This window comes from Chiloscyllium plagiosum, unplaced genomic scaffold, assembly GCF_037043375.1.
Source record: "Chiloscyllium plagiosum isolate Xiang-an unplaced genomic scaffold, Cpla_swu_hap1 HiC_scaffold_3, whole genome shotgun sequence".
Lineage (NCBI taxonomy): Eukaryota > Metazoa > Chordata > Chondrichthyes > Orectolobiformes > Hemiscylliidae > Chiloscyllium > Chiloscyllium plagiosum.
In genome coordinates, this window is record NW_028270141.1 from 145177219 (window position 1) to 145203298 (window position 26080).

Here is a 26080-nt window from a genome sequence, read left to right on the forward strand (position 1 = left end):
GGGAAACAACCTACCCTGTCAATTCCACCAAGAACCTTGTAGGTTTTAATAAGGTAATTTCTCATTCTAAACTCCAATGAGCACGTGCCTCATCAACCTCTCAGCATAAGGCAATCCCTTCATAGTTGGCATCAGCCCAGTGAACCTTCTCTGGACTATCTCCAAAGCCAGCATATCTTTACATAGATAAGGGGTTCAAAACAGTATTCCATTGTAAGCTAATTAGTGCATGGTATAGTTGTGTGAAAGGTCCCTGTTTTTATACTCTATCCCCTTTGAAATAAAGATCAACATGCCATTTGCCTTCCCTATTTTACGCTGAACTTGGATGCTCGCTTTTTGTGATTCATGCACGAAGACTTCAGCTTTCTGTAACCTTTCTCCATTTAAATAACAGTCAGTACCTCTATTCCTCCTGCCAAAGTGCGTAAACTCACATTTCCAACATTATATTCCATCTGTCAAGTTTTTTGCCCACTCTCAAACCGTGTCTATAACCCTCTGCAGATTCTGTGTGTCATCCTCACCAAGACTGATTTTGCTGAGCCGAACATCAGAAGAAGATGGATTTTCTCTGCTTTAAGGAGAAGCATCCAAGGTAACTGGCTTTGTTCCATGTGTTCAGGGAAAAACAAATTCAATCTATTCTTTATTTGATGTTTCTGGCTAAAGAAGGAACTCCCTGCTCTTCTGATAATGCCATAGGATCCACCTCTAACATTGGTACACAATCTGGTACAGTGTCAAGGTCAAGGTTGTTGGTTCACCCTTCAGCGTGCTGGATCATTAAACAGAGTCGGAGATGCCCCCAGCAGAGCCAAGTGGATTGAGTTAGTAGTTCTCAATCTATGCATCAGAAGGAACAGTAAAACTAACATTAATAACCAGCACTTGTGAGGCATGGACAAGGTAAAAGAGAATCATAGAATCCCTACAATGTGAAAGCAGGCCATTCAGCCAAGACAACACCAACCCTCCAAAGAGCATCCCACCCAGAGCCCTGCAACCACCCCACCTCACACCAGCACCCCTCAACCCCCTCACTGTTTCCCTACATTCCCCATGGTTAATCCACCTGGCCTGCACACCCCTGGACACTATGGACAATTTAGCATGGCCAATCCACCTAACCTGCGCATCTTTGGATTGTGGGAGGAAACCCACATAGACATGGGGAGAATGTATAAACTCCACACAGACAGCCAGTCACCCGAGGCTGGAATCAAGCCCAGGTCCTTGGTGCAGTAAGGCAGCAGTGCTAACCACTGAGCCACCATGCTGCCCACTGGATCAAACATACTATCACTGACATGCATCAGAGTATGGAAAATGTTGGAGCAAAGAATGGGCTTCACTAAAAACAAAGTCGGAAGTCACACGACACCAGTCCAACAGGTTTATTTTAAACCACAAGCTTTCTGAGCACTGCTCCATCGTCAGGTGAAGAGTCTCTGAAAGCTTATGATTTCAAATACACCAGTTGGTTGATAACATGGTGTCGTGTGACTTTGGACATTATCCAGAAATGTCCAATACCAGCACCTCCACATCATCACTAAAAACAGCCTACTCCTTCTCGGTCCTATTTAAAATTTGGACCATGGACTAATTGCAAGTATTGTCCAGCATAAGGGAGAACACTGGCCACTTCCATTTCTCATCCAAAAGTACCAGTTATTAATTTGACAAGATGGCTTGCAATATCAGCCAATTTCCGACAAACAGGGGTTTCTTTGGCAGCAACCATCCAGGTTTCTTTTCAATCATTCCTTCACTGTTACTAATCACTGTTCCCTCTCCAGAAAGCCTGGCTCACGACATTCTTGATAAGCAAAGCATTTCCATTCCTAATTTTTTTTTGAAATCCAGCTAACATTCTTGCTTTAAATACTCCTAAATGAGGACCTTTGTTATCCAAAGCTTTCTGAACTCTGCTTCCGGTCACAGGCCATCACTGCCCCCAGCTCAGTGACACAGCAGTTTCAGCAGTGATGGAGGATAAAGTACATTCCTGACACTTCATGTTACATGCAGACATCTATAAGCTAGGTGTACGGCTTTGCAAGCTTTTTTTATTTAATTAGACATATTTAGGCCTCAGCGAGTAAAATGCTAATTTAATTTAAAAGCCAAGGGAAGTCCAGCACCCAATATTTGAGCAAGGAAACAACTCCCATTGTTGGCCGCAGTGAAACAAATTTACTTTGCATTCAACACTGCCGCATTCTTGAGTACTTGCCAACCTCAGCTGGACAAGGGATTTCTAAAGGCGGCCAAATTCCAGAATTTGAGGTAAATATTGTTTAACCAGTTAAGCTCCTCTTAAAGAAAAATGATAGTTCAAATAGGTGAAGGGAGTTGAGTTGGGGGAGGGGGGGTGGGAGCAGGGTAGGAGCAGGGTCTAAAGTCTGTAAATAAAATAACAATTGGCTTACTCAAGGTGTTTTAACCTCATGATTAAAGTGGATCCTGTTTCAGGACCATACCATTTGAGCATCCCACTGTCAAGCCGCTCCCATAGGTAAGTTGGGCTCTCCGTTTACACCAATATATCAGATCTGCTCCTTGTGTTTACACTGTTAAGATTAGGCCCCTAATCCCTTGACCACAGCAGGTTAAGAGGTGATCTAATTAAGCTGTTTAAGAGGATTGAAAGAGTTGATGGAGTAGATGGAGAGAAACCATTTCCTTTGGTGGAAGGATACTAGCACAAGGAGGAAAATCTTTAACATTACAGCTGTGCCTTTCAGGGCTAATGTCATGAATCACTTCAGCACACACAAGGTAGGAAATATCTGAAAAGACTTGCCCACCTGCAAACCCAACTCCAAACCCCCAGCCACCCCCAGCAAAAAAAAAGCTAAAGCCAGGACTCAATTGATTGAATTTTCTATAAGGGAACAAAGGTATTTAGGATTATTCAATCAGGACATGGAGATGGGATTCAGCTATAGATCAGCCATGATCTAATTGAATACCAAAATCAGCTGAAGGGGCTCAACTCCTGTTCTTTAGCTGCCTAATCCTGACAACATGATCAAATTTACGACGCCACTGAGATATGTGAGCTGGACTTGTTTCTCTTACAAAGCAGGCTAAGTTGGCTGTCAGCTGTGAAGACTGGCCAACTTCGCCCTGTTTTCAGTCAGAACTTGACCTGGTGGTAATGGGAGAAAACTAGCACCAGTATCATTGTGCGTGAAGTTCAAACAATATTAGCCCTGAAAGGAAAAGGTTTTGAAATGCTGGCATGAAGTAACTCATTACATAAACAAAACAGCATATCATAATCGATCCTGTTTTAGTCTTCAGTTAGCTACTTTAAAAATTCCTGATCGCAGCTCCAAGTTCGAGATAGTTTTCCTCTAGTTTTGTCCTTTAAGAACTCGAACCATCTGTTAGAGGAACAAGGCAGGCACAAGGGATTTGTAGCAGCTGCCGAGCCCTTGCTCTTGATGTTAGTACCCCCACTGCCACACTACCCACTTCCTAAGCTACGTAGGACATTAAAACCAAAGACATCCACAGCACAATTGGTGATCACTCAACTCAGCATTCTCTCACCCCTTCCCGGTGCCTAGATAAATTGGTACCTCATTGCAGGGTGCATTCTCTCACCCCTTCCTGGTGCCTAGATAAATTGGTACCTCATTGTAGGGTGCATTCTCTCACCCCTTCCCGGTGCCTAGATAAATTGGTACCTCATTTTCTGAGGGTGCAGTCCTCCTCCTGGCCATAGTCGGCCAGGAAGAGCACTGCACCCTCAGAAAATATTCTCCACATGAGATAAAAGAAAAGGGCGCATGGTCATCTCAAAGCTTTTGTGGAATCTGTTATCAGAAATGCCGTACATGAAAACAACGGCTGGACTTTAAAGAATAATTCACTCCATGACATACTGTCAATGACAGACTGGCTGTGAGGTGACAACAGTATGGATGAGGATAAGGCAGCAGACAGACTAAAATAGGCACAGAGGAAAGCAATACGACAGAGCAGCGCTACATGCGGAACTTTGTGATGGTGAGGATATGGGGCTTCAAGCTATTCCTTGACAAGAAAAAATTGCCTTTCTATTGTACTTTTGATATTCTCAGGATGATCCAAGAACTCTCATGCAAAAAGTTTGTTAAATTCAGAGAGAAAATCGATTCGTCGACGAGGGAGACCCAGGCCAGGCTTGAATCGATCTCAGTCACGCTGCAGAGGCATGACCAGGAGATGCAGTGCCTCAGGCAGCGTGTCCGGGAGGCGGAGCAACAGGCCACAGCATCCGAGACCGCGGCCTAATCCTCAGCAAGTCGGGTTCAGGCCCTGGAATGGCGAGTGCAGGCCTTGGAGGAGCAAGTCGATGACCTCGAAAATCGAGGTCGTCGGAAGAACTTTGGTTGGCGGGGCTTCCTGAACAGGAGCAAGGCGGCCAGCTCGTCAGCTTCTTGAAGCAACGGCTCCCACAGTTTCTGAAGCTGGAGGTCTAGGCAGACTGGGTGTGGGTCGAGGGGGCCCACCGGGTCGCAGTGCGCAGGCCCGGATCAGACCAGCGCCCCACCCGGTCCCAGTGTAACTTCAGCATTGTATAGATAAACAAATAACGCTGGAAGCCTCTACAGCACTGGGGAAGGATCTACAGGCTCTTATATGTAAAGGATCACGAATTATGCTTTTCCAGGACTTCTCTCCAGTTGTGATTCGTAAGAGGAAGGCATTTGATGAGGTAAAAAGGCGGCGGAGGAACTTGAATATCCAGTATTCCAGATATCCAGCAATATTGCATTTCAGCCACGGAGGGTCAGTGTTCAATTTTGATTCACCGGAAACGGCAAAGGACTTCTTGGATGTTTAAAATAGACTGACTGGCCTGAATAATATGGACAATTATATTTATTTTGTTTTTTCTCTGTAATTTGCCTGGTTTACCTGGTTGTTGGGGGGTGGCATTTATTTAATGTGTGTCAGGGTCATAATTATTTCCCTTTTTTCCCTCACCTCTCTCTCTCTTCCCATTATCCTTTGTTTTCCAGGATTTTCTCTTATTATTTCCTTTCGTTCTTTTCTGGTGTAGGATGGAGTGTGGGGTGGGGGGGGTGGCAGTGGGAGGAAGCGGGGAAGAGGGTTGTTTGTTCTACCAGGAGTGCCTAGGGTTACAGTATGGAGGGGACGGTTGAGTGCCCACTTTTAACTTTCTTGTTATAAGATGTTGGTTTTTTTTCTTACTTTGTGTTGTCTGGGACAGGGGCATGGTTTCAGCTAGGAGGAGTCATGGTGGGGTTAATGGGTGGTATAAGCGCCCCTGTGGACAAGGGGGAAGTCTCCTTTCGGTTATGTTATATGTTGGTATGTTGTAGAAGTAGCTGTTAGGAGTTTTAATTTGGTAGTTTCGGAAGTTGCATTTTTAAACCCATACGAACTGTGTTGTTTTCACTCGGCACGATGAGTGGAGTTCTTCCTCCCAGGGTGGTGTGTCACGGACTGTTTTGGACGATCATGCTAGCCATTCGTTTAAGTGGTGCACCTGGAATGTTAATGGGAGTCACTCACCAATTAACAGTAAAAAAAGATACTGTCAAGCCTTAGAAAAGAAGAGGGTCGATGTAGTCTTGTTGCAAGAAACACTTTAACCAATAAGGAGCATCTAAAGGTGCAACAGGGAGGACTTGGCCAAGTGTTTTTCTCATCCTTTAATTCGAAAAGTAGGAGTGGCTATTCTCATCCGGAAGAACCTCCCATTTCAAATGCTAGGCCAAATTAAGGATGATTGCAGGGCAATTCATAATACTTAAAGCTTTAATACATGGCGTGGAGTATGGGATTCTGGGATTGCACCCCCCCCCACTCCCGGCACATCCCTTTAAATTCTTAACTGATGTGCTTTCTAGATTGATGACCCTTGGGGCGCGTCATACATTTATGGGGGGACACTTTAATCGTATTATTGACCCCGAGGTGGACAGGAAGTGTCAGGGTCTTGCGGGTATGTCCCCGCAATCCAGGCACTGGTGGACCTGAACAGGGAGTTAGGGTTGGTGGATGTGTGGAGATGTCTTCACCCCGAAGGTAGAGATTTTACCTTTTTTACTAAACCACGTAAGTGCTATACTAGAAGTGACATGCTTTTTGTCCCATCAACCTTGTAGGACTCGGTGCTGTTTTGCAGAATAGGGAACATAGCCATTTCTGATCACATGACTGTGTACATGAAAGTCAAGCAGGTGGTAGCAGGACAGGGTCCCGACACTGGCACATGGATCCTTTCCTCCTGAAAGGCAGCAGGTTTATAGAGTATTTTTCACAGAGTTTAAAACCTTTTGGGATATTAATTTAGGTACAGTCAGTAATCCATTGGTGCTGTGGGAGACTGCCAAGACTTAAGCAAGGGGTTTGATTATTTCTTACTCAGTGACCTGGAAGCGACAGAGGGGAGAACAGCAACGTCTTCTCGAGGCTCGCCTAAAGGCAGCTGAGTTAGCATACTTTGACAGACCGTCTGTAATTAAATTTCAGCAGATTATAGCCCTTTGGGCTACTTTGAATGCTGCACTCACCCAGACAGCAAGGAGGGAAATCTCTTTTGCGAAACAGAGGTTATTTGAGTACGGTGATAAACCAGGTAGCTATCTAGCGTACTTGGCCAGAAAGAAAAATGCTCCCCAATCTATTACATCCATTAGAGAGTGTGCTGGTGCTTTTACTTAATGTTAAAAAGATCAACGCACCATTTAGAAAGTTTTACTTTGTGCTGTACCGGTTGAAGGGCTGCGAGACAGAATGATGAAGATGGCATCCTTTTTTAAGGCCCTGAACATTCCTGGTGTAACCTCAGAGCAGGCGTCCTTTCTGAATACTGCCCTGACAATTCACAAAATACAGGAGGCAGTGAGGCTGCTCCAGTGTGGTAAAGCACCCGGCCCAGACGGATTTCAAAGTGAGTTTTATGAGGAGTTTACAGGCAAGCTGGCCGGGCCACTCTAAAATATGTACAATTATTCAGTCAGTCAGGACTGCCTCCCATCCTCTTTGAGAGAAGCAAATATTTTTCTTATTCTTAAGAAAGGAAAAGCCCCAGGAGATTGCACTTTGTACAGGCCCATATCATTACTGAACGTGGATTTTAAAATCCAGTCAAAAATGCTGGCATCAAGGCTGGAGGACCAGGCAGGTTTTATCAAGGGTCATAGGTCTACCAACAATATTAGAAGAGTATTAAAAATGGTCCAAATATGCCAGCAAAGATCGATCCCAGGTTTGGTAGTCTCCCTGGATGTAGAGAAAGCATTTGATCGGTGGAGCGGCCATACCTCTGATGTCATGGAACGGTTTGGTCTTGGAGGGGTTTTTGGCGTGTGTATGGCAATCCGAAAGCAGTGGTTCTCACTAACGGTAGAAAGTCAGATAGTTTTAGTGTTGGCAGAGACTGCTGTCAAGGGTGTCTTCTCTCGTCGATATTATTTACATTGGCAATCGAGCCGGTGGAGGAAATCATCCGCACAGATCCCAATACAACAGCCTCAGAGGTAGGGTCATGCAGGTGTTCTTCTCTTTTTAAGTGATCCAATGACATTTGTGTCCCGCTTAATACAAGTGATTAATCGATTTGGTTTGTTTTCAGGGTATAAAATTAATTTCATGAAATCGGAGGCCAGGCCCGTTGGGGGGGGGGGCATACTAATATATTGAAGTTTGGGGACGGAACCCATTTCCCTTTCCGGTGGTCACAGGGAGGTTTGTTGTATTTAGGCATTTTCATCACCCCGGTCTTCGATCAACCACATAAAGCCAACGATGTGCAGTTGTTAGAGAAGATAATGCCGTACCTTCGGCACTGGGAGGATCTTCCGATAGCTTGGTTGGGCAGAGTAGCTCTGGTTAAAATGAATATTCTTCCCGTGCGAATGCTCCCTCTGATGCTGCCAAAGCAAGCACTAAGCAGGCTTGGATCTTTTCTCTGGCATCATAGGCGGCCTCTTATTAAGTTGGATAAATTGCAGCTTTTGAAGGTGGGGGGGTGCCTAGATTTTCCATACTTTAAAAAATACCAATTGAGCTCTTCACTATCCTGTGTGGCTGAATGGGACTGTCAGGACCTGCGATCAATCTGGGCCTCCCAGACAAAATGCCCCCTCATTAATTTGTTGTTTATGGACAAGATGAGAATTGTTATGGACCACTGCAGAAACCCAATCGTCCCAAGCACAGTTAAAGCATGGAGGATGACATGGCAGGGCGAGGGCAATTTACAAAAAACTTCCCCTTTCACTCCCATAGTGTGAATATTGGGATTCCATCGAGGTCAATGGACTCTGGCTTTAAGCTCTGGGAGTCCAGAAAATCTCCTGTTTGGGAGATTAATTTGACGGGGAGGTCATGATGTCCTTCGAGCAGAAATTTGAGCTACCCAAGAGAGATCTCTTTCGTTACTTCCAGGTTAGAGACTCCATACAAAAAAAACATTGATGGTTAGCCCCTATAAGTCGGATACGGAGAGGAGAGTGCTCCAGTCTATGGACGGCCTCTCGGTTAGCACCCTCTATCACATATTAGGGAGTAATGTTTCAAAGGACATTGAGCGGCTATGCAGAACCTGCACTCAAGAATTGGGGGTAGAAATCCTGTCAGAGATGTGGGAGGATATCTGGGAAATGTTAGGAAGATCTCGATTTGCAACAGCACGCAGGCTAGTCAATTGAAGGTACTCACTTTTCACCGGAATGGCTGGCGAAATTTAAGACAATAGTGTCCCCAATGTGCCCCAAGTGTAAAATGGATGTTGGCACTCTTACTAATTACTTATTACGAATCCTGAACAAACACGGGTGTGCTTCCTATTGTTCCCAGTAGTGGGGAGTTTCGGTGAGATTGTTCTGAGTGTAGTAATTTAATTGAATATAATTTAAGTTGCCTTGTTATAACTTGTTTATTTATTTTCTTCTTTTACCTTGGTTATTTATTGAATTGTAGTTTTAGTAGTTTTTTTTGCTCTTATTTGTGTTTCGGTAGTTTGTGGAGTAGAGTAGCAGTTTGTTTCTTTTTATTGTTATTATATTACAAAGTTGTTACACTATTTTGCACTGGTTTTGTAATTTTGTAAAAAACTTAAATTCCTTTTTTTAAAATCAAAAAATATTTATAAAAGAGGTGGTGACAAATTTGACCACAATCCCCAAAAAAAAGCAAAGTGGGTAATAACATGACAAAACCGTTTCAAGGATTTGGTCAAGAGATATATACAGCTCAGGACACCTGGAGACATCCCCTTCCAAAAATAAAACAAACAATCTGCTTCAAATAATGGAAGGCAAACTTTCAATAGGCCAGACAGAGTCCCAGTGGAACATCATCCCATTGAAAGATGGTATCTCCAACAGCACAACACCCCCTTGCACTGCAGTGGATAACCAAGCTTGTGTGTTCACATCTCATACTCCACAGGCTAAGTGAAAGCTGCAGAACCACTGAACGGAAAAAAGCCAGTCGCTAATAACTCATTGAGCTGGACTTGAGAAACAAATTATACTATTCTGCTCCACAAGTACTCAATGTACCTTTGCAACACACACCCAGGTGCTTGCTAAAAGGAATGCATTAAAAGCTCCCTGTTGTAAGACAGCGCAGTGCAGGACAGCACGTATCTGGGTGGAATGCATTCACCAAGCCCAGTCACAATTCCACTCCTCGTTGATCCATTACTAAACTACACCACTCACTGGCAACAAAGCCCAGTGTTGTTTGCAGTCGCTATTCAACATCAGAGACATGATATGCTTAATAAACCTTACTTTCTGTACAGTAGGATACACAAGTTACTAATCGCCTCAATTTCCCACCTGCACCATTTCGTGAGATTTTGCACGACCAATGGATAGCATCAACAGATATCAAAGAACAGTCATTAAATCAAACTACAGGAGGCTTTACAGGGAGAAACGGGACACTAAATCATATAAACAGTTATTAAGGTAGGTGATCAAAAGCTCGATCACCTACCTTAATAACAAGCATCTGCAGGAGAAGACAGGAGAAGTGGAGAGGGGAACTGTTTCGAAAACGAAACCAGAGCTTAGGGCAGCTGAAGGTTATTCTTAAAACAATAGACTTGCATTTATAATGGTTACCATATTGTAAATAAATGGCAGTACTGCCAGAACAATTGTGAGGCCAGATGCAACAATCAAGCTTCCATAAAGCAAATGCAAGTTGACAGAGTAATTAACTTGATTTATTTTTTTCTATTGTGATTAGTTGAGAGGATTGTTGGCCAGGATACCAGGTAAACACATTGTTGTTTTTTGCAGGTAGCACGGTGGCTCAGTGGTTAGCACTTTTGCGTCATGGCACCAGAGACCCGGGTTTGATCCCAGCCTGGGGTGACTCTCTCTGTAGAGTTTGCACATTCTCCCAGTGTCTGCGCAGGTTTCCACTGGATACTCTAGTTCCCACCCACAGTCCAAAGATGTGCAGGTTAGGTCAGTTGGCCATGCTGAATTGCCCTGGAGTGTCCAGCAATGTAGGCTAGGTAGTTTAGCCATGGGAAATGCAGGGTTACAGGGGCAAGGTAGGGGTCTAGGTAGGTGATCTTCAGAGGGTTGGTGCAGACTCGATGGGCTGAATGGCTTGAAGTATCAGCAATTAAAGATTTGCGTGCATCACAGAATCAGAATAATTACAGTACAGCATGGGGCCATTCAGCCCAGCCTGTCTGGGCTAGCTCTGTCCAAGAGCAATTCAGCCAATCGCAGCACCTGCCCTTCCCCAGTAGCAACTTCTCTCTCTGCAGACGTGTATCCAATTTCCTTTTGAAAGCCACAGTTAGACATGCCTCTGCCACATTCTCAGACAGTGTCATCCAGATCCCAAACACTTTCTGCATGGAAAAGGTTTCCCATGTGCCACGTAACTCCCACACACCCAAAGTTCTGTGTTCATTCACATAATGAGTTTGGGATGGATCACGTGCATGCCTCTGGATGCAAAACTGGCAGGAGGTGTGAAGAGTTAAATTTGCAGGAAGGAAATGGTGACCATACGGGTCCTCAGACCCAACTTCGAAACAGCATTTACTTCAGGGTAACACGTCACCCATTTCCAGCAAGAATGAGACGCTATGTGCAGACGTTCTGCTTCTGCTCCATAGTTTGGCATTGCCTAAACTCAATTTACATTGGATCATACTACTGCATTGTACATTTGATTAAATAGTAACAGGCCATTTAGCCCAACACGTTTAAGACATTGTTGAGACTCAACACAAACGCCTCCCATGAAAAGTTAATTAAACACCTCTGCTAGTCTATTCTTTCCTCTCCCTAACCCTCATGTACTTTCGAACTTTCACTTAAAGATCTCTGTGTTCTTTATCTCAAACACTCCAAAGACAGAAAGCTTCATCCTTTAACTCATTTCTGGCTGGTTGTAAAAATAAAATATTTATTAAAATACCTGATTAAACAAAAAGATAATGCAGTGTACTTACTGTATAATTATATTTATGCTTTAGGTTCCACCTACAGATTGGGCACTGCCCTGAAGGGTTTGGAGGTTCAGAAGCCACTAGAGAATCCTCAATTTTCCTTCCCTCAATCTGAAAGCAGAATCAAAGTTTGTGACTATGAGGAAGGTGAATGCAGCAGTCAGTATAAATGCCAGTTCAAAGACTTCCACCAATAAAACAAAACTTTGCTCAATCACTAAAGGAAGCAGAACAACACTGACCAAGAACAATCTGGCCCCACATTCCTGAAGTCCTTGTTGTGACATTACAACAGTTCTTCTGAACGTAAAGTTTGAGAGTTAAAGCTGCTTCTCCAGACTCGTTCTGTCAGTACAAACGCAGTTACGAACAATGCCATAATTACAGAGTCATTTCCACAAAGTAACAGGCAGGAAGAGGAGATGAGCCAAGATGCAGTCGGTCAACAGAGGCTATGTTGGGGTCACTGAGAAGTTGTTCCAATGACAAGTCCAGCTTTAGAAGCTCTAACATTGGAAATGATGTGAAGGCCTCAGACAGCATGCCTCAGACAAATACACAGCAAGATCACTGGGATGAAACGCTTTATTTAAGAGGAGACACTAGAAAAACTAAAACCCTGATCATTAGCATTGAGAAAATTCTGAGATTCAGGGGTACACTAAGCGATTAGAGATTTTACTGAAAGTAAATCGGAAACAGTCAATGAAGCTGCAGCTCAACGGCATCAATTTCAGATCATAATTTTGATTGACACAGGAATTAACAGTTATCGAATCGAGGTGGTAGGTGGGTCCATGTTGTATCAAGGAATGGACTACCCCACTTGCTACGAAAAAAAAAACAAATTCAAAGGCAAGAAGTTTCCTTTTTAACACAAAGATTTGCATCAGAAACTGTGGCTGAAGCAAATTCCCGATAAGCTTACAAAACTGGAAAACAAAAAACAAACGGACAGGGGAAGGAGAAAAGAAATGCAAACAAACTATTCTTCAAAGATTTAGTACAGACATGACAGCCCTAGTGGCTTTCTTTTGCGCTGTAATATCATGTGTTTCTACGGTGGGGCTGCTGGGAATTTCTTTATTCCAGTCTATTGTGAGGAACACAAGCATTTTGATGAACACTTATGGCCTAATGCTAGAGACACTATGGAGTAAAATGTGAATCAAGTCAGAATTAATTAACAAATACCACTTTGTTTTTCACATTTCTTTACTCCATCAACACTGCAAGTAAGCTGGAATCATAACTTGAAGATTCACAACCTTTGGTGATACAAGAAACCTCAGACTTCCTGCCACATTGGCAGCTTCTCCATCACTTGCTGCAGCATTTCCGCAACATTTCAATTCTTTCATCTTTGCAACTTGTTGCATTCCTCACAATCTCCAGTTTCCCTTGTAAAACATCAAAGCAAAGAAAGCTCACTTTCTTGTGCCTTTGGGTTTGCCTCAATTCCTTTGAGTCACTCACATAAAAACCTTTGGTGATTCGACAGATCCTTTCCCTGTCCATCAAATCTTCTGCCCTGTTCTCCCAATCTTAACAGCACCTTCCACCTTTTAGCATGGGAACAAAGATGGATTTAAAGAGGCGACTAGAGAGAAGGCTGACTGACTTGTTTCTGTCCTGTCCAGTCGACATAAACCTACAACACGTTAAATCTTCCAGCTGTGTCTTCTCGCCACTTCAATGAATTTACTTATTAAGGGTTTCACTCTCCACATGCTGATCCAGCTACTGATAAGCGGTGTCCTGTATTATCCTGAACATCACCTCAAACAGCTGATTATTCTTGGAATTCACATCACCTCAACCACTGCTCTCAAATGCCAGACTCCAGCAAAGCAAAATGGCCTGCCGCGCTGTAATTTTATGTCTTTGCTGGGTCTTTGAAGAAGGAAAGACACTAACACAGGAATAGCCTGAACTTGCGGAGTGCAGCTGTCTCACACTCCTAACTCAGATGCAAGAAAAACGAGATCAGTTGGCTGACAATTCTCCTCTCAGGGTTGGTCTTCAATCTCTCTTCCTCCATCCTTTCCACTTTCTCTTAATTTGATCCATATCGAACATTGAAACCACTTCTTAATCACATTCTGTCTAAACTTTACATAGACCATGCTTGGGTATTTTAGATCCATTCCTGCAATGACTGGATTGTACCATGAGAAGAGATAATAGTAGAATGGCCCTACACTCTCTGGAGTTCAGGAGAACAATACATGGTCTCACTGAAACATCTAAAATTCCATGAGGGTTTTATAGGCCAGATGCTAAGACGGTGCTTCCACTAGCTGGAGACTCCAGAAGTAGAGGTCATAATCTTAGACTAAGGGCCATTTACAGCTGAGTTGAAAAGAAATTGGGCAATGAACCTCAGGAATTCTTTACCCCCAAGTATATTCAGGACTGAGACAGAAGAATGCTTCAACGCTAAGAGAATCAGCAAAATAGGGATACAAACAGCAGTTTGTCGAACTTGATTTTTTTATTCCTTCATATGAAGTGGGCATCACTGGAGAGGCCAGGATATTTAACCATTCCTTGCCTGAGGACAATTTAAGGGTCAACATGGCTGTGGGTCTGCAGTCACTAGGGCAGACCAGGGAAAGATGGTCTTGCCTTACAAGTCTTATTGAATTCTTCGAGGAGGTGACCAAGCATGTGGATGAGGGAAGAGCAGTGGATGTAGTGTACATGGATTTCAGTAAGGCATTTGATAAGGTTCCCCATGGTAGGCTTATGCAGAAAGTCAGGAAGCATGGGATAGAGGGAAATTTGGCCAATTGGATAGAAAACTGGCTAACCGGTCGAAGGCAGAGAGTGGTGGTCGATGGTAAATACTCAGCCTGGAGCCCAGTTACAAGTGGAGTTCCGCAGGGATCAGTTCTGGGTCCTCTGCTGTTTGTAATTTTTATTAATGACTCAGATGAGGGAGTCGAAGGGTGGGTCAGTAAATTTGCAGATGATACGAAGATAGGTGGAGTTGTGGACAGTGAGGAGGGCTGTTGTCGGCTGCAGAGGGACTTAGATATGATGCAGAGCTGGGCTGAGGAGTGGCAGATGGAGTTCAACCCTGCCAAGTGTGAGGTTGTCCATTTTGGAAGAACAAATAAGAATGCGGAATACAGGGTTAATGGTAGGGTTCTTAGTCAGGTGGAGGAACAGAGGGATCTTGGGGTCTATGTACATAGATCTTTGAAGGTTGCCACTCAGGTGGATAGAGTTTGTAAGAAGGCCTATGGAGTATTATCGTTCATTAGCAGAGGGATTGAATTCAAGAGTCGTGAAGTGATGTTGCAGCTGTACAGGACTTTGGTTAGGCCACAGTTGGAGTACTGTGTGCAGTTCTGGTCGCCTCACTATAGGAAAGATGTGGAAGCTTTGGAGAGGGTGCAGAGAAGATTTACCAGGATGTTGCCTGGAATGGAGAGGAAGTCGTACGAGGATAGGTTGAGAGTTCTCGGCCTTTTCTCGTTGGAACGGCGAAGGATGAGGGGTGACTTGATAGAGGTTTATAAGATGATCAGAGGAATAGATAGAGTAGACAGTCAGAAACTTTTTCCCCAGGTACAACAGAGTGTTACAAGGGGACATAAATTTAAGGTGAAGGGTGGAAGGTATAGGGGAGATGTCAGGGGTGAGTTCTTTACCCAGAGAGTGGTGGGGGCATGGAATGCGCTGCCCGTGGGAGTGGTGGAGTCGGAATCATTGGCGACCTTTAAGCGGCATTTGGATAGGTACATGGATGGGTACTTAATCTAGGTTAGAAGTTCGGCACAACATCGTGGGCCGAAGGGCCTGTTCTGTGCTGTATTGTTCTATGTTCTATGTTCTATGTTTCCTTGCCCAACAGAGACTGGTAAACCAGATGGGTTTTTCCAACAATGGCCATCATTAGACTCTTAATTCAAGACATCTATTGAATTCAAATTCCACCATCTGCCACAGCAGGATTCGCACCAGGGTCCCCAGACCATTACCAGGATTTCTGGATTAACAGTCTAGAGATAATACCACGAGAACTTCGCCTCCCCATAATGCTCAAAGGAGACAAATTTTGTTGAAGCTTTTCAATTTGCACTCATTAGGACAATTCACAGAAATCACCAAAGGGAGGACAACATTTATTTCAATCACAGAGGATGTGCTGAATGGTCAGCAACTGGTCTCTCATCAGTAAAAGATAATCCACTAGTAAACGGTGACTGACAGTTAAATCTTTGAGAGAAAGTGAGGGCTGCAGATGCTGGAGATCAGAGCTGAAAATGTGTTGCTGGAAAAGCGCGGGAGGTCAGGCAGCATCCAAGGAACAGGAGAATCGCATTTCGGGCATAAGCCCTTCTTCAGGAATGAGGAAAGTGTGTCCAGCAGGCTAAGATAAAAGGTAGGAGGAGGGACTTGGGGGAGGGGCTTTGGAAATGCGATAGGTGGAGGGGTGCTCCCACGAGGAGGTTGAACAGTTCATCCACTTTACCAACACCTTCCACCCCGACCTCAAATTCATCTCCCACAGCTACCTAGACTACACCTCCTCCCACCCTGCCCCCTGTAAAAACGCCATCCAATATTCCCAATTCCTTTGTCTCCGCCGCATCTGCTCCCAGGAGGACCAGTTCCAAAACCGTACAACCCAGATGGCCTCCTTCTTCAAGGACCGCAATTTCCCGCCAGACGTAGTCGACGATGCCCTCCACCGCATCTCTTCCACTTCCCGCTCCTCTGCCCTTGAGCCCCGCCCCTCCAACCGTCACCAGGACAGAACCCCACTGGTGGAAATGTGTTGCTGGAAAAGCGCAGGTCAGGCAGCATCTAGGGAACAGGAGAATCGACGTTTCGGGCATTAGCCCTTCTTCAGGAATGAGGAAAGTTGGTCCAAAAGATAGGGAGGAGGGACTTGGGGGAGAGGCGTCGGAAATGTGATAGATGGAAAGAGGTCAAGGTGAGGGTGATAGGTCAGACTGGGGTGGGGGCGGAGAGGTCGGGAAGAAGATTGCAGGTTAGGAAGGCAGTGCTGAGTTCGAGGGATTTGACTGAGACAAGGTGGGGGGAGGGGAAATGAGGAAACTGGTGAAATCCGAGTTCATCCCTTGTGGTTGGAGGGTTCCTAGCCGGAAGATGAGGCGTTCTTCCTCCAACCGTCGTTTCACTGTGGTCTGACGATGGAGGAGTCCAAAGACCTGCATATCCTTGGTGGAGTGGGAGGGGGAATTGAAATGTTGAGCTACAGGGTGGTTGGGTTGGTTGGTCCGGGTGTCCCAGAGGTGTTCTCTGAAACGCTCCGCAAGTCGGCGGCCTGTCTCCCCAATATAGAGGAGGCCACATCGGGTGCAAAGGATGCAATAGATGATATGTGTGGAGGTACAGGTGAATCTGTGGCAACCCCACTGGTCCTCACCTACCACCCCACCAACCTCCATGTACAACGTATCATCCGCCGTCACTTCCGCCACCTCCAAACGGACCCCACCACCAGGGATATATTTCCCTCCCCTCCCCTCCCCTTTCGGCGTTCCAAAAAGACCACTCCCTCCGTGACTCCCTCGTCAGGTCCACACCCCCCCACCAACCCAACCTCCACTCCCGGCACCTTCCCCTGCAACTGCAAGAAATGCACAACTTGCGCCCACACTTCCCCCCTTACTTCCCTCCAAGGCCCCAAGGGACTTCCATATCCGCCACAAATTCACCTGCACCTCCACACACATCATCTATTGCATCCGCTGCACCCGATGTGGCCTCCTCTATATTGGGGAGACAGGCCGCCTACTTGCGGAACATTTCAGAGAACACCTCTGGGACACCCGGACCAACCAACCCAACCACCCCGTAGCCCAACACTTTAACTCCCCCTCCCACTCCACCAAGGACATGCAGGTCCTTGGACTCCTCCATCGCCAGACCATGGCAACACGACGGTTGGAGGAAGAGCGCCTCATCTTCTGTCTGGGAACCCTCCAACCACAAGGGATGAACTCAGAATTCTCCAGTTTCCTCATTTCCCCTCCCCCCACCTTGTCTCAGTCAAATCCCTCGAACTCAGCACCGCCTTCCTAACCTGCAATCATCTTCCTGACCTCTCTGCCCCCACCCCACTCCGGCCTATCACCCTCACCTTGACCTCCCTCCACCTATCACATTTCCAATGCCCCTCCCCACCTTTTATCTTAGCCTGCTGGACACATTTTCCTCATTCCTGAAGAAGGGCTTATGCCCGAAACATCGATTCTCCTGTTCCTTGGATGCTGCCTGACCTGCTGAGCTTTTCCAGCAACACATTTTCAGCGCTGACAGTTAAATGTCAAGTTTTGTTTAATTTATAAACCAGACAGATTTGATTGATTTATTTCTCATGGCAATCACCTATATGTGCACATATTCTTTTTGTCTACAAATTAGAGTCCTACATATTAATCTATGTGGTTTCCAGTACACTGCAAGTACAACAATCCTAAATTGGTTGTCCATGTAATTATTTGCACACTTAGGGTTATTAAGCAAGTGCTGTTCAATAGAAAGTCATGAAGGAACATGGATAGGGTGAATAGCCAAGGTCTTTTCCCAAGGTAGGGGAATTCAAAATTCGAGGGCATAAGTTTAAGGTGAAAAGGGAAAGATAGCAAAGATATTATCTCGGGACTATTAATAAGGGGCAACATTTTCACGCAGAGGCTGCATGTATGGAACAAGTCTCTCAACTGAAAAAAAGATGTCCTGAACTCATTCCACAAATTTGAACATTGCACTCAGACAGATTAGTGGCTACTCTAGTCAATGGTGATTGGTTGTCCACTCATTGCACAGTGCAGATACAACATTTTTAGACTGGATGAGGCACTCAGGCAGCTGTACTCACCGTTGTGGACTGTCCATCCTGCACCCTTATAACTGCAAAGGAAAGAGAATTCATTATTTGAAAACCAATATCTACTGTGTGATATCATAATCTTCAGGCTTATTAAGGAACTGTTAACGGCAAAGTAAATCAGATGCACATTTCCAAGGCAAAAGTCCATCTCTTCACCACGGTCTTATATTTTAAGATGAAGTGAAATTAAACACACAAGCTCTCCAGATGAAATGTCAACTGAAACATTAAGAAAAACTTTCAAAGCATCTTTTGTCACAATGACACATTCCCTTAAACTTATCAACTTGATCTTCTTATCCGTTCCTTTCTGCCATTCAAGTTTTGTGTTAAGCCATACCTGTCTCTCATTTCTGATGGTTGGACTACTCTTAACCCTGCCGAAAGCAGAAAAGAAACAGGTCATGTGGCCCAACTGAGAGCCTCTTCCCACCCCGTGTCACCCAACCTGATCGCACTTCTTTCTGTTCCTCTCTCATTCATGCTTTTCTTTTAATTGTGCAACCATTTCCTATGAACATACGAAGTAGGAGGAGGAATTCGGCTGCTTCAGCATACTCCACCATTCAATAATCATGACTGAATTTCTGTGTTTCAAATTCCACATTCCCATCTACCCGATAACCTTATTATGCAAGGGGGAATCAATCTACGTCAGCTTTAAAAGTATTCAATGACCCCACTTCCACTGGCTTCTCTGGTTAACTAGACATAGAAACATGGAAGATAGGAGGAGGAGGCTATTGTTTAAGCCTGCTCCGCCATTCACCACCATCATGGCTGATCATCCAACTCAACAGCCTAAACCTACCTTCTCCCAATAACCTTTGCTCACATTCGCCCCAAGTGCTATATCTAGCCGCCTCTTGAATACATTCAATGTTTTGGCATGAGCTACTTCCTGTGGTAATGAATTCCACAGACTCTCCACTCTTTGGGTGAAGAAATGTCTCATCTCAGTCCTAAATTGGTCTACCCCGAATCCTCAGACTGTGATTCCTGGTTCTGGACACACCCACTATCAGGAACATCCTCCCTGCATCTACCCTGTCTAGTCCTGTTAGAATTTTGAGTCTCTGAGATCCCCCCCCACCATCTCACTCATCTGAACTCCAGTGAAAACAACCCTACCTAGTCAATCTCTCTTCATATGTCAGATCCGCCATCCCTGGAATCAGTCTGGTTAACCTTCGCTGCACTCCCTCGCGAGTAAGAGGATCCTTCCTCAGAAAAGGAGACCAAAACTGCACACAATATTCTACATGTGGCCTCACCAAGGCCATGTATAATTACAACAACGCGTCCCTTCTCCTGTACTCGAAACCTCTTGCAATGAAGGCCAACATCCCATTTGCCTTCTTTCCCACCTGCTGCACCTGCATGCTTACCTTCACCAACTGGTGCACAAGGACACCCAGGTCCCACTGCACATTCCCCTCTCCCTATTTACAGCCATTCTGGTTGTAAACTGCCTTCTTGTTTTTGCTTCCAAAGGGAATTACCTCACATTTATCCAAATTATACTGCATCTGCCAATGATTTGTCCACTCACCCAACCTGTCCAGATCAAGCTGAAGGATCTCTGCATCCTCATCACAGTTCACCCTGCCACCCAAATTGATGTCAAATGCAAACTTTGAGATGTTACATTTTGTTCCCTCATCCAAATCAGTAATATATATTGTAAATAGCTGGGGTCCCAGCACCAATCCCTGTGGCACCCCACTAGTGGTGTCTGCCAATTTGAAAAGGACCCATTAATTCCTACTCTGTTTCCTCTCTGCCAACCAGTTTTCTATCCTTCTCAATACACTTCCCCCAATCTATGCGCTTTAATCTTGCACAATAATCTCTTATGCAGGACTTTCTCAAACACTGTCTGAAAGTCCAAATATACCATATCAACTGACTCTCCCTTTTCAACTCTACTAGTTGCACGTTAAAGACTGCATCAAACTAAAAGATGAGAGAAAGTTAGCCAGAAACAAAGATAGACAGTAAGAGCTTCTCTAAATATTTAGAGGAGCTAATACAGTGAGCTTTGGCAAGAGTATTAGTAAGAGTGACTGGAGAATAAATAATGAAAATAAGGAAATGACAGATGACTGAACTCATATCTTGCATCAGTCTACAGGACACAAATAACATCCTGGAAGCAGCAATACATTGTGAAATGGAAGAGAGAAAGCACTCAGGGACATCAGAATCACTCGGGAAGTAGTACTGAGCTGCAGGCTGACAAAGGCCTAGATCCTGATGGACTTTCTATGGCTAAAAGTAGCTACTGAGATGATTAAAACATTGTTGAACCTTTGATGCAGGAGCAATCCAATTAGAATGGAAAATGGCAAGTGTAATCGCCTCATCCAAAAAAGATAACAAAAGGCAGGAGACTACAGGACAGTTAGCTTAACATCTGTTATGGTGGGCATGTCAGAATCTATTAGTAGAGTAGCTTTAGTAGGGTTTTTGGATAGCTTCAAGGTAGAGTCAACATGGTGTGGTGAAAGGGAAATCATAACTAAGTAATGTATTGGGAGTCCCTTGGGACATATCATGCTGTGGGTGAAGTGTAACCAGTTGATGTGCAGTAATTAGATTTACAAAAAGTGTTTGATAAAGTGTCATATAAAAAAATTAAAAATCAAAGTTCATGGTGTGGGGGAGGGGGATAGGCTATTGGCATGGAAAGAAGATTGGCTAGTTAACAGGAAGCAGAGAGTAGGCATCAATGGGTCTTTTCATGGTGTAATAAGCAGTGTGCCTCAAGGATCAGTGCTGGGACCTCAAATGTTTATAATTTATATAAGTTACAACAGTGAAAAGACATTTAGACAGGTACACGACTAGGAAAGGCTTAGAGGGATATGGGCCAAAAGCAGTCAAGTGGGACTAGTTTAGCTTGGGAAACATGGTCGGCTTGGGCGGTCTGTTTCCGGGCTGTATGTCTCCATGACTCTATAAATGATCTAGTTGAAGGGACGGGGAACGCTATGGTGGCGCAGTGGTAGTGTCCCTACTTATGACACGAGGCCTGCAATCAAATCGCAACTGCGTCATAGGTATGTAATATCTATGAACAGTTCGATTAGGAAATACCTACATGAACGGACAGAAGTTATGGTTGTCAAATTTGCTGACTAAGATATGAACAGAACATGAGATGAAAAGATACAAATCGGTTAAGTGAATGAAATGAGCAAAAATGTGACAAATTGAATATAATGTGGGAAGTGCAAAAATACCCCATTTGGCAGGTAAAATAAAAAAAACAAATTTCCTAAGTGGTGAGAGATTGCAGAACTAAAATACAGAAGGATCTGTTTTCATACAGGAATCACAAGGTTAGTGTTCAGGTACAAAAAGTAATGCGGAAAGCTAATAGAATGCTATAGTTTATCAGAAGGGAATTGGATTCAAAACCAGGGAGGTTTCACTTCATTTATACAGAGTGAGCCTGCCTCTGGAGAATAGTGCATAATATTAGTCACCTGCATCGTTTAAGGAAGGATATAAGTATGTTGGCAGCCAGCCAGCAGTTTACTACAGTAGGTTGGTTGTCTCATGAGCAAAGCTTGAATTGAGGATGATCTCACTGAATGGCAGAGCAGACTCAATGAGTCTAGATGGCTGAGGAGGACAGCCTTAGATTACAAAAGTTGGTATGGATGGGCTGATCACTGGCAAATGGAATTTAATCCAGATAAATGAGGTGATGCATTTGGGCAAGTCAAACAAGGGTAAGGGAATACATACTAAACAGTACAATCCTAAGCACCAAGGATGAGAGGAATCTTGATGTGCATGTACACCAGTTCTTAACCACTTTATCTACCTGACCTGATAACGTTAAGGCTGCATATAGTATGCTTGCCTTTATTAGTTGAGGTATGAAGTTTAAGAGCAGAAAGGTTAGCTGAAACTATACAAATTACCAGTAAGGCCAGTGTGCAGTACTGGAATCCACATAGTTTAAGAGCAGAAAGGTTAGCTGAAACTATACAAATTACCAGTAAGGCCAGTGTGCAGTACTGGAATCCACATAATAGGAGAGATGTGATAGAACTAGAGATGGTGCAGAGGAGATTTACCAGGATGCTGCCCAGGCTGGAGAGTTTCAGTTATGAAGAAAGAGTGGACAGACTGGGGTTGTTGTTTATACAGCAGATGAGATTGAGAAGGGACATGACTGAGATGTATAAAATTGAGATAGGCATAGATAGGATAGACAGGAACAAACATTTCTCTTGATGGAGGGATTAATGATCGGATGTGGGGGGGGCATAGATTTAAGGTAAAGGACAGGAGGATTACAGGGGATGAGGGGAAAATCTTTTCACCCAGAGGCTGGTGAGAAGCTAGAACTCTCTGCATATATGGGTGGTACAGGCAGAAAACCCTCACAACATTTAAGAGGTATTTAGATGTGCATTTGCAATACCAAGGCATACAAGACCTCATTGGAACTAACAAAATACTGAGAGGTCTGGACAGAGTGAGAGACAACCCTTCAGAACTGAGCTGAGCATGAATTTTGACAGGTGGGAGGTGGTGAATCTGTGGAACTCGTTGCCATAGAAGGTTGTTGAGGTCAAGTCATTAAATGTCTTTAAGACAGAAATAGATAGGCTCTTAATTGGTAAGGATTATGGGAGAAGGCAGGAGAATGGAGTTGAGAAATATATTAGCCATGTTCAAATGGTGGAGGTGGCTCAACAGACCCAATAGCTTAATTCTGCTCCTATATTTTATGGACCTATGGTCTAAGACTATGGACCAAGTGCTGGAAATTGGAAATAGAATATTTAGGTGGTTGTTTCTGACCGGTGCAGGCTGATGGGCCAAAGGGCTATGTTCTGTGCAGTAGATCTTTATGATTCTTCCTGGAAAGGTGGTGGAAGCAGAGGCCTTGAATATTTTCAATAGGTCAGTAGATTCTTTTTTAGGGGGTGAAAGGTTATAAGGACAGGTGAAAATGTGGATTTGAGGTTACAAATAAAATAGCCATAATCTTAGTGAATGGCCACCTTCTGCTCCGAATTTGTATGGTCACATACAGGTACAGAACATTCTAAAGTCTTCTAACTCTGAGAGGAAACATTCTCTTCTCAGTCCTCAAGGACATTTTAAAACATTTTAAAACAATGTTTTCTAGCTCTGGACTTAAGTACAAGGATGAAAATCCTTCCCACATCCACCTTGTCTAGATCATTCAGTATCTTCGATATTTCCAACAAGACAACTCTCCCATAGCTAAATTCCTTTGGAAACAAGCCAGTCTATTCTCAGAAGACAATCCGCTCCTTCCAGGTGTCAATCTGGCAAACCTCCTCCATTCCACAGATACAGTGAACGATCAGTTAAAACATTTATTCGCTTTTTCAATCCAGGCGCAGACCTCCTAGGCCAGCCTGAGCTACAGCTTCATCCAAAACCTGAATTCACTGCTACGACCGACATCGGCTTACCAATCAGCACAGAGACCATCAGGGTAGTGCATCGCCCCAAGGCTTAGAGGAAACATTAGGTTTACCATGTTGCTTCTTGTGGGAGGCAGCTGAACCCTAAATGGCTGCTGCATTTCCTACATCACAACAAACACGACCCTTCAAAAAGCAATTCAAAAGCAGAACACGGAGTATAGGAGTTGGGATGCAATGCTGCGATGGTTCAGGCTATTGGTGGGGTCACTTTTGGAATACTGCGTGCAATTCTGGTCTCTCTGCCAAAGGAAGGATGTTATGAAACTTGAGAAGGTGCAAAAAGATTTACAAGGATGTTGCCAGCACGAGAGGGTTTGAACTATGGGGAGAAGCTAAATAGGCTAAGGCAATTTTCACTGGAGCGTGGGAGACCAGAGGTATACCCTTAGAGGTTTATGAAATCAAGAGGAGTATGGATAGGGTGAGTAGCTCAGGTCTTTTCCCTGGAATGGGGGAGTCCAAAACCAGAGAGCATAGGTTAAAGGTAAGAGGGGAAAGTTTTCAAAGGGATTTTTGGGGTAATTTTTTCACACAGAGGGTGATGTGTGTATGGAACGAGCTGCCAAAGGAAGTAGTGGAGGTTGGTACAATTACAGCATTTAAAACGCTCACTACATTTAAAGGGATGGATATATGAATAGAAAGGGTTTAGAGGGATATGGGACAAACGCTGGCAAATGGGAGTAGATTTATTTAGGATTCTGGTCAGCATGAACGAGTTAGATCGATGGGTCTGTTTACATGCTGTACATTTCTGTGTCAACCAAAGGGGCGGAATGGCCTGGACAGTGGATGTTGAGAAAATGTTTCCAGTGATGGGGGGGTGGGGGTGATGGGGGGGTGGGGGTGATGGGGGGGTGGGGGTGATGGGGGGGTGGGGGTGATGGGGGGGTGGGGGTGATGGGGGGGTGGGGGTGATGGGGGGGTGGGGGTGATGGGGGGGTGGGGGTGATGGGGGGGTGGGGGTGATGGGGGGGTGGGGGTGATGGGGGGGTGGGGGGATGGGGGGATGGGGGGATGGGGGTGATGGGGGGATGGGGGTGATGGGGGGATGGGGGTGATGGGGGGATGGGGGTGATGGGGGGATGGGGGTGATGGGGGGATGGGGGTGATGGGGGGATGGGGGGATGGGGGGATGGGGGTGATGGGGGGATGGGGGTGATGGGGGGATGGGGGTGATGGGGGGATGGGGGGATGGGGGTGATGGGGGGATGGGGGTGGGGGTGGGGGTGGGGTGGGGGTGGGGGGGGGGTGGGGGGGATGGGGGTGGGGGGGATGGGGGTGGGGGGGATGGGTGATGGGGGGATGGGTGATGGGGGGATGGGTGATGGGGGGATGGGTGATGGGGGGATGGGTGATGGGGGGATGGGTGATGGGGGGATGGGTGATGGGGGGATGGGTGATGGGGGGATGGGTGATGGGGGGATGGGTGATGGGGGGATGGGTGATGGGGGGATGGGTGATGGGGGGATGGGTGATGGGGGGATGGGTGATGGGGGGATGGGTGATGGGGGGATGGGTGATGGGGGGATGGGTGATGGGGGGATGGGTGATGGGGGGATGGGTGATGGGGGGGATGGGTGATGGGGGGATGGGTGATGGGGGGATGGGTGATGGGGGGATGGGTGATGGGGGGATGGGTGATGGGGGGATGGGTGATGGGGGGATGGGTGATGGGGGGATGGGTGATGGGGGGATGGGTGATGGGGGGATGGGTGATGGGGGGATGGGTGATGGGGGGATGGGTGATGGGGGGATGGGTGATGGGGGGATGGGTGATGGGGGGATGGGTGATGGGGGGATGGGTGATGGGGGGATGGGTGATGGGGGGATGGGTGATGGGGGGATGGGTGATGGGGGGATGGGTGATGGGGGGATGGGTGATGGGGGGATGGGTGATGGGGGGATGGGTGATGGGGGGATGGGTGATGGGGGGATGGGTGATGGGGGGATGGGTGATGGGGGGATGGGTGATGGGGGGATGGGTGATGGGGGGATGGGTGATGGGGGGATGGGTGATGGGGGGATGGGTGATGGGGGGATGGGTGATGGGGGGATGGGTGATGGGGGGATGGGTGATGGGGGGATGGGTGATGGGGGGATGGGTGATGGGGGGATGGGTGATGGGGGGATGGGTGATGGGGGGATGGGTGATGGGGGGATGGGTGATGGGGGGATGGGTGATGGGGGGATGGGTGATGGGGGGATGGGTGATGGGGGGATGGGTGATGGGGGGATGGGTGATGGGGGGATGGGTGA

General features: G+C 45.6%; 1 protein-coding gene across 5 annotated transcripts in view; it reads right to left on the reverse strand.

The window, feature by feature from the left end:
• The window catches only part of mrps18a (mitochondrial ribosomal protein S18A), a 93996-nt gene that overhangs the window by 66868 nt on the left and 1048 nt on the right, over positions 1-26080 (reverse strand). For 4 of the 5 annotated variants that reach the window (XR_015754767.1, XM_043687258.2, XM_087984086.1 and 1 more), the window contains exons 2-3: positions 18327-18358; positions 11468-11575 (exon numbers count right to left, since the gene is read on the reverse strand). Coding sequence is in view for 4 of the 5 variants with exons in the window: in XM_043687258.2 (XP_043543193.2) it covers positions 11468-11575; positions 18327-18358 (140 nt within the window). In the remaining variant the exon portion in view is untranslated. The remainder of the gene's footprint in view (positions 1-11467; positions 11576-18326; positions 18359-26080) is intronic. The other variant, XM_087984105.1, reaches the window with a different exon arrangement.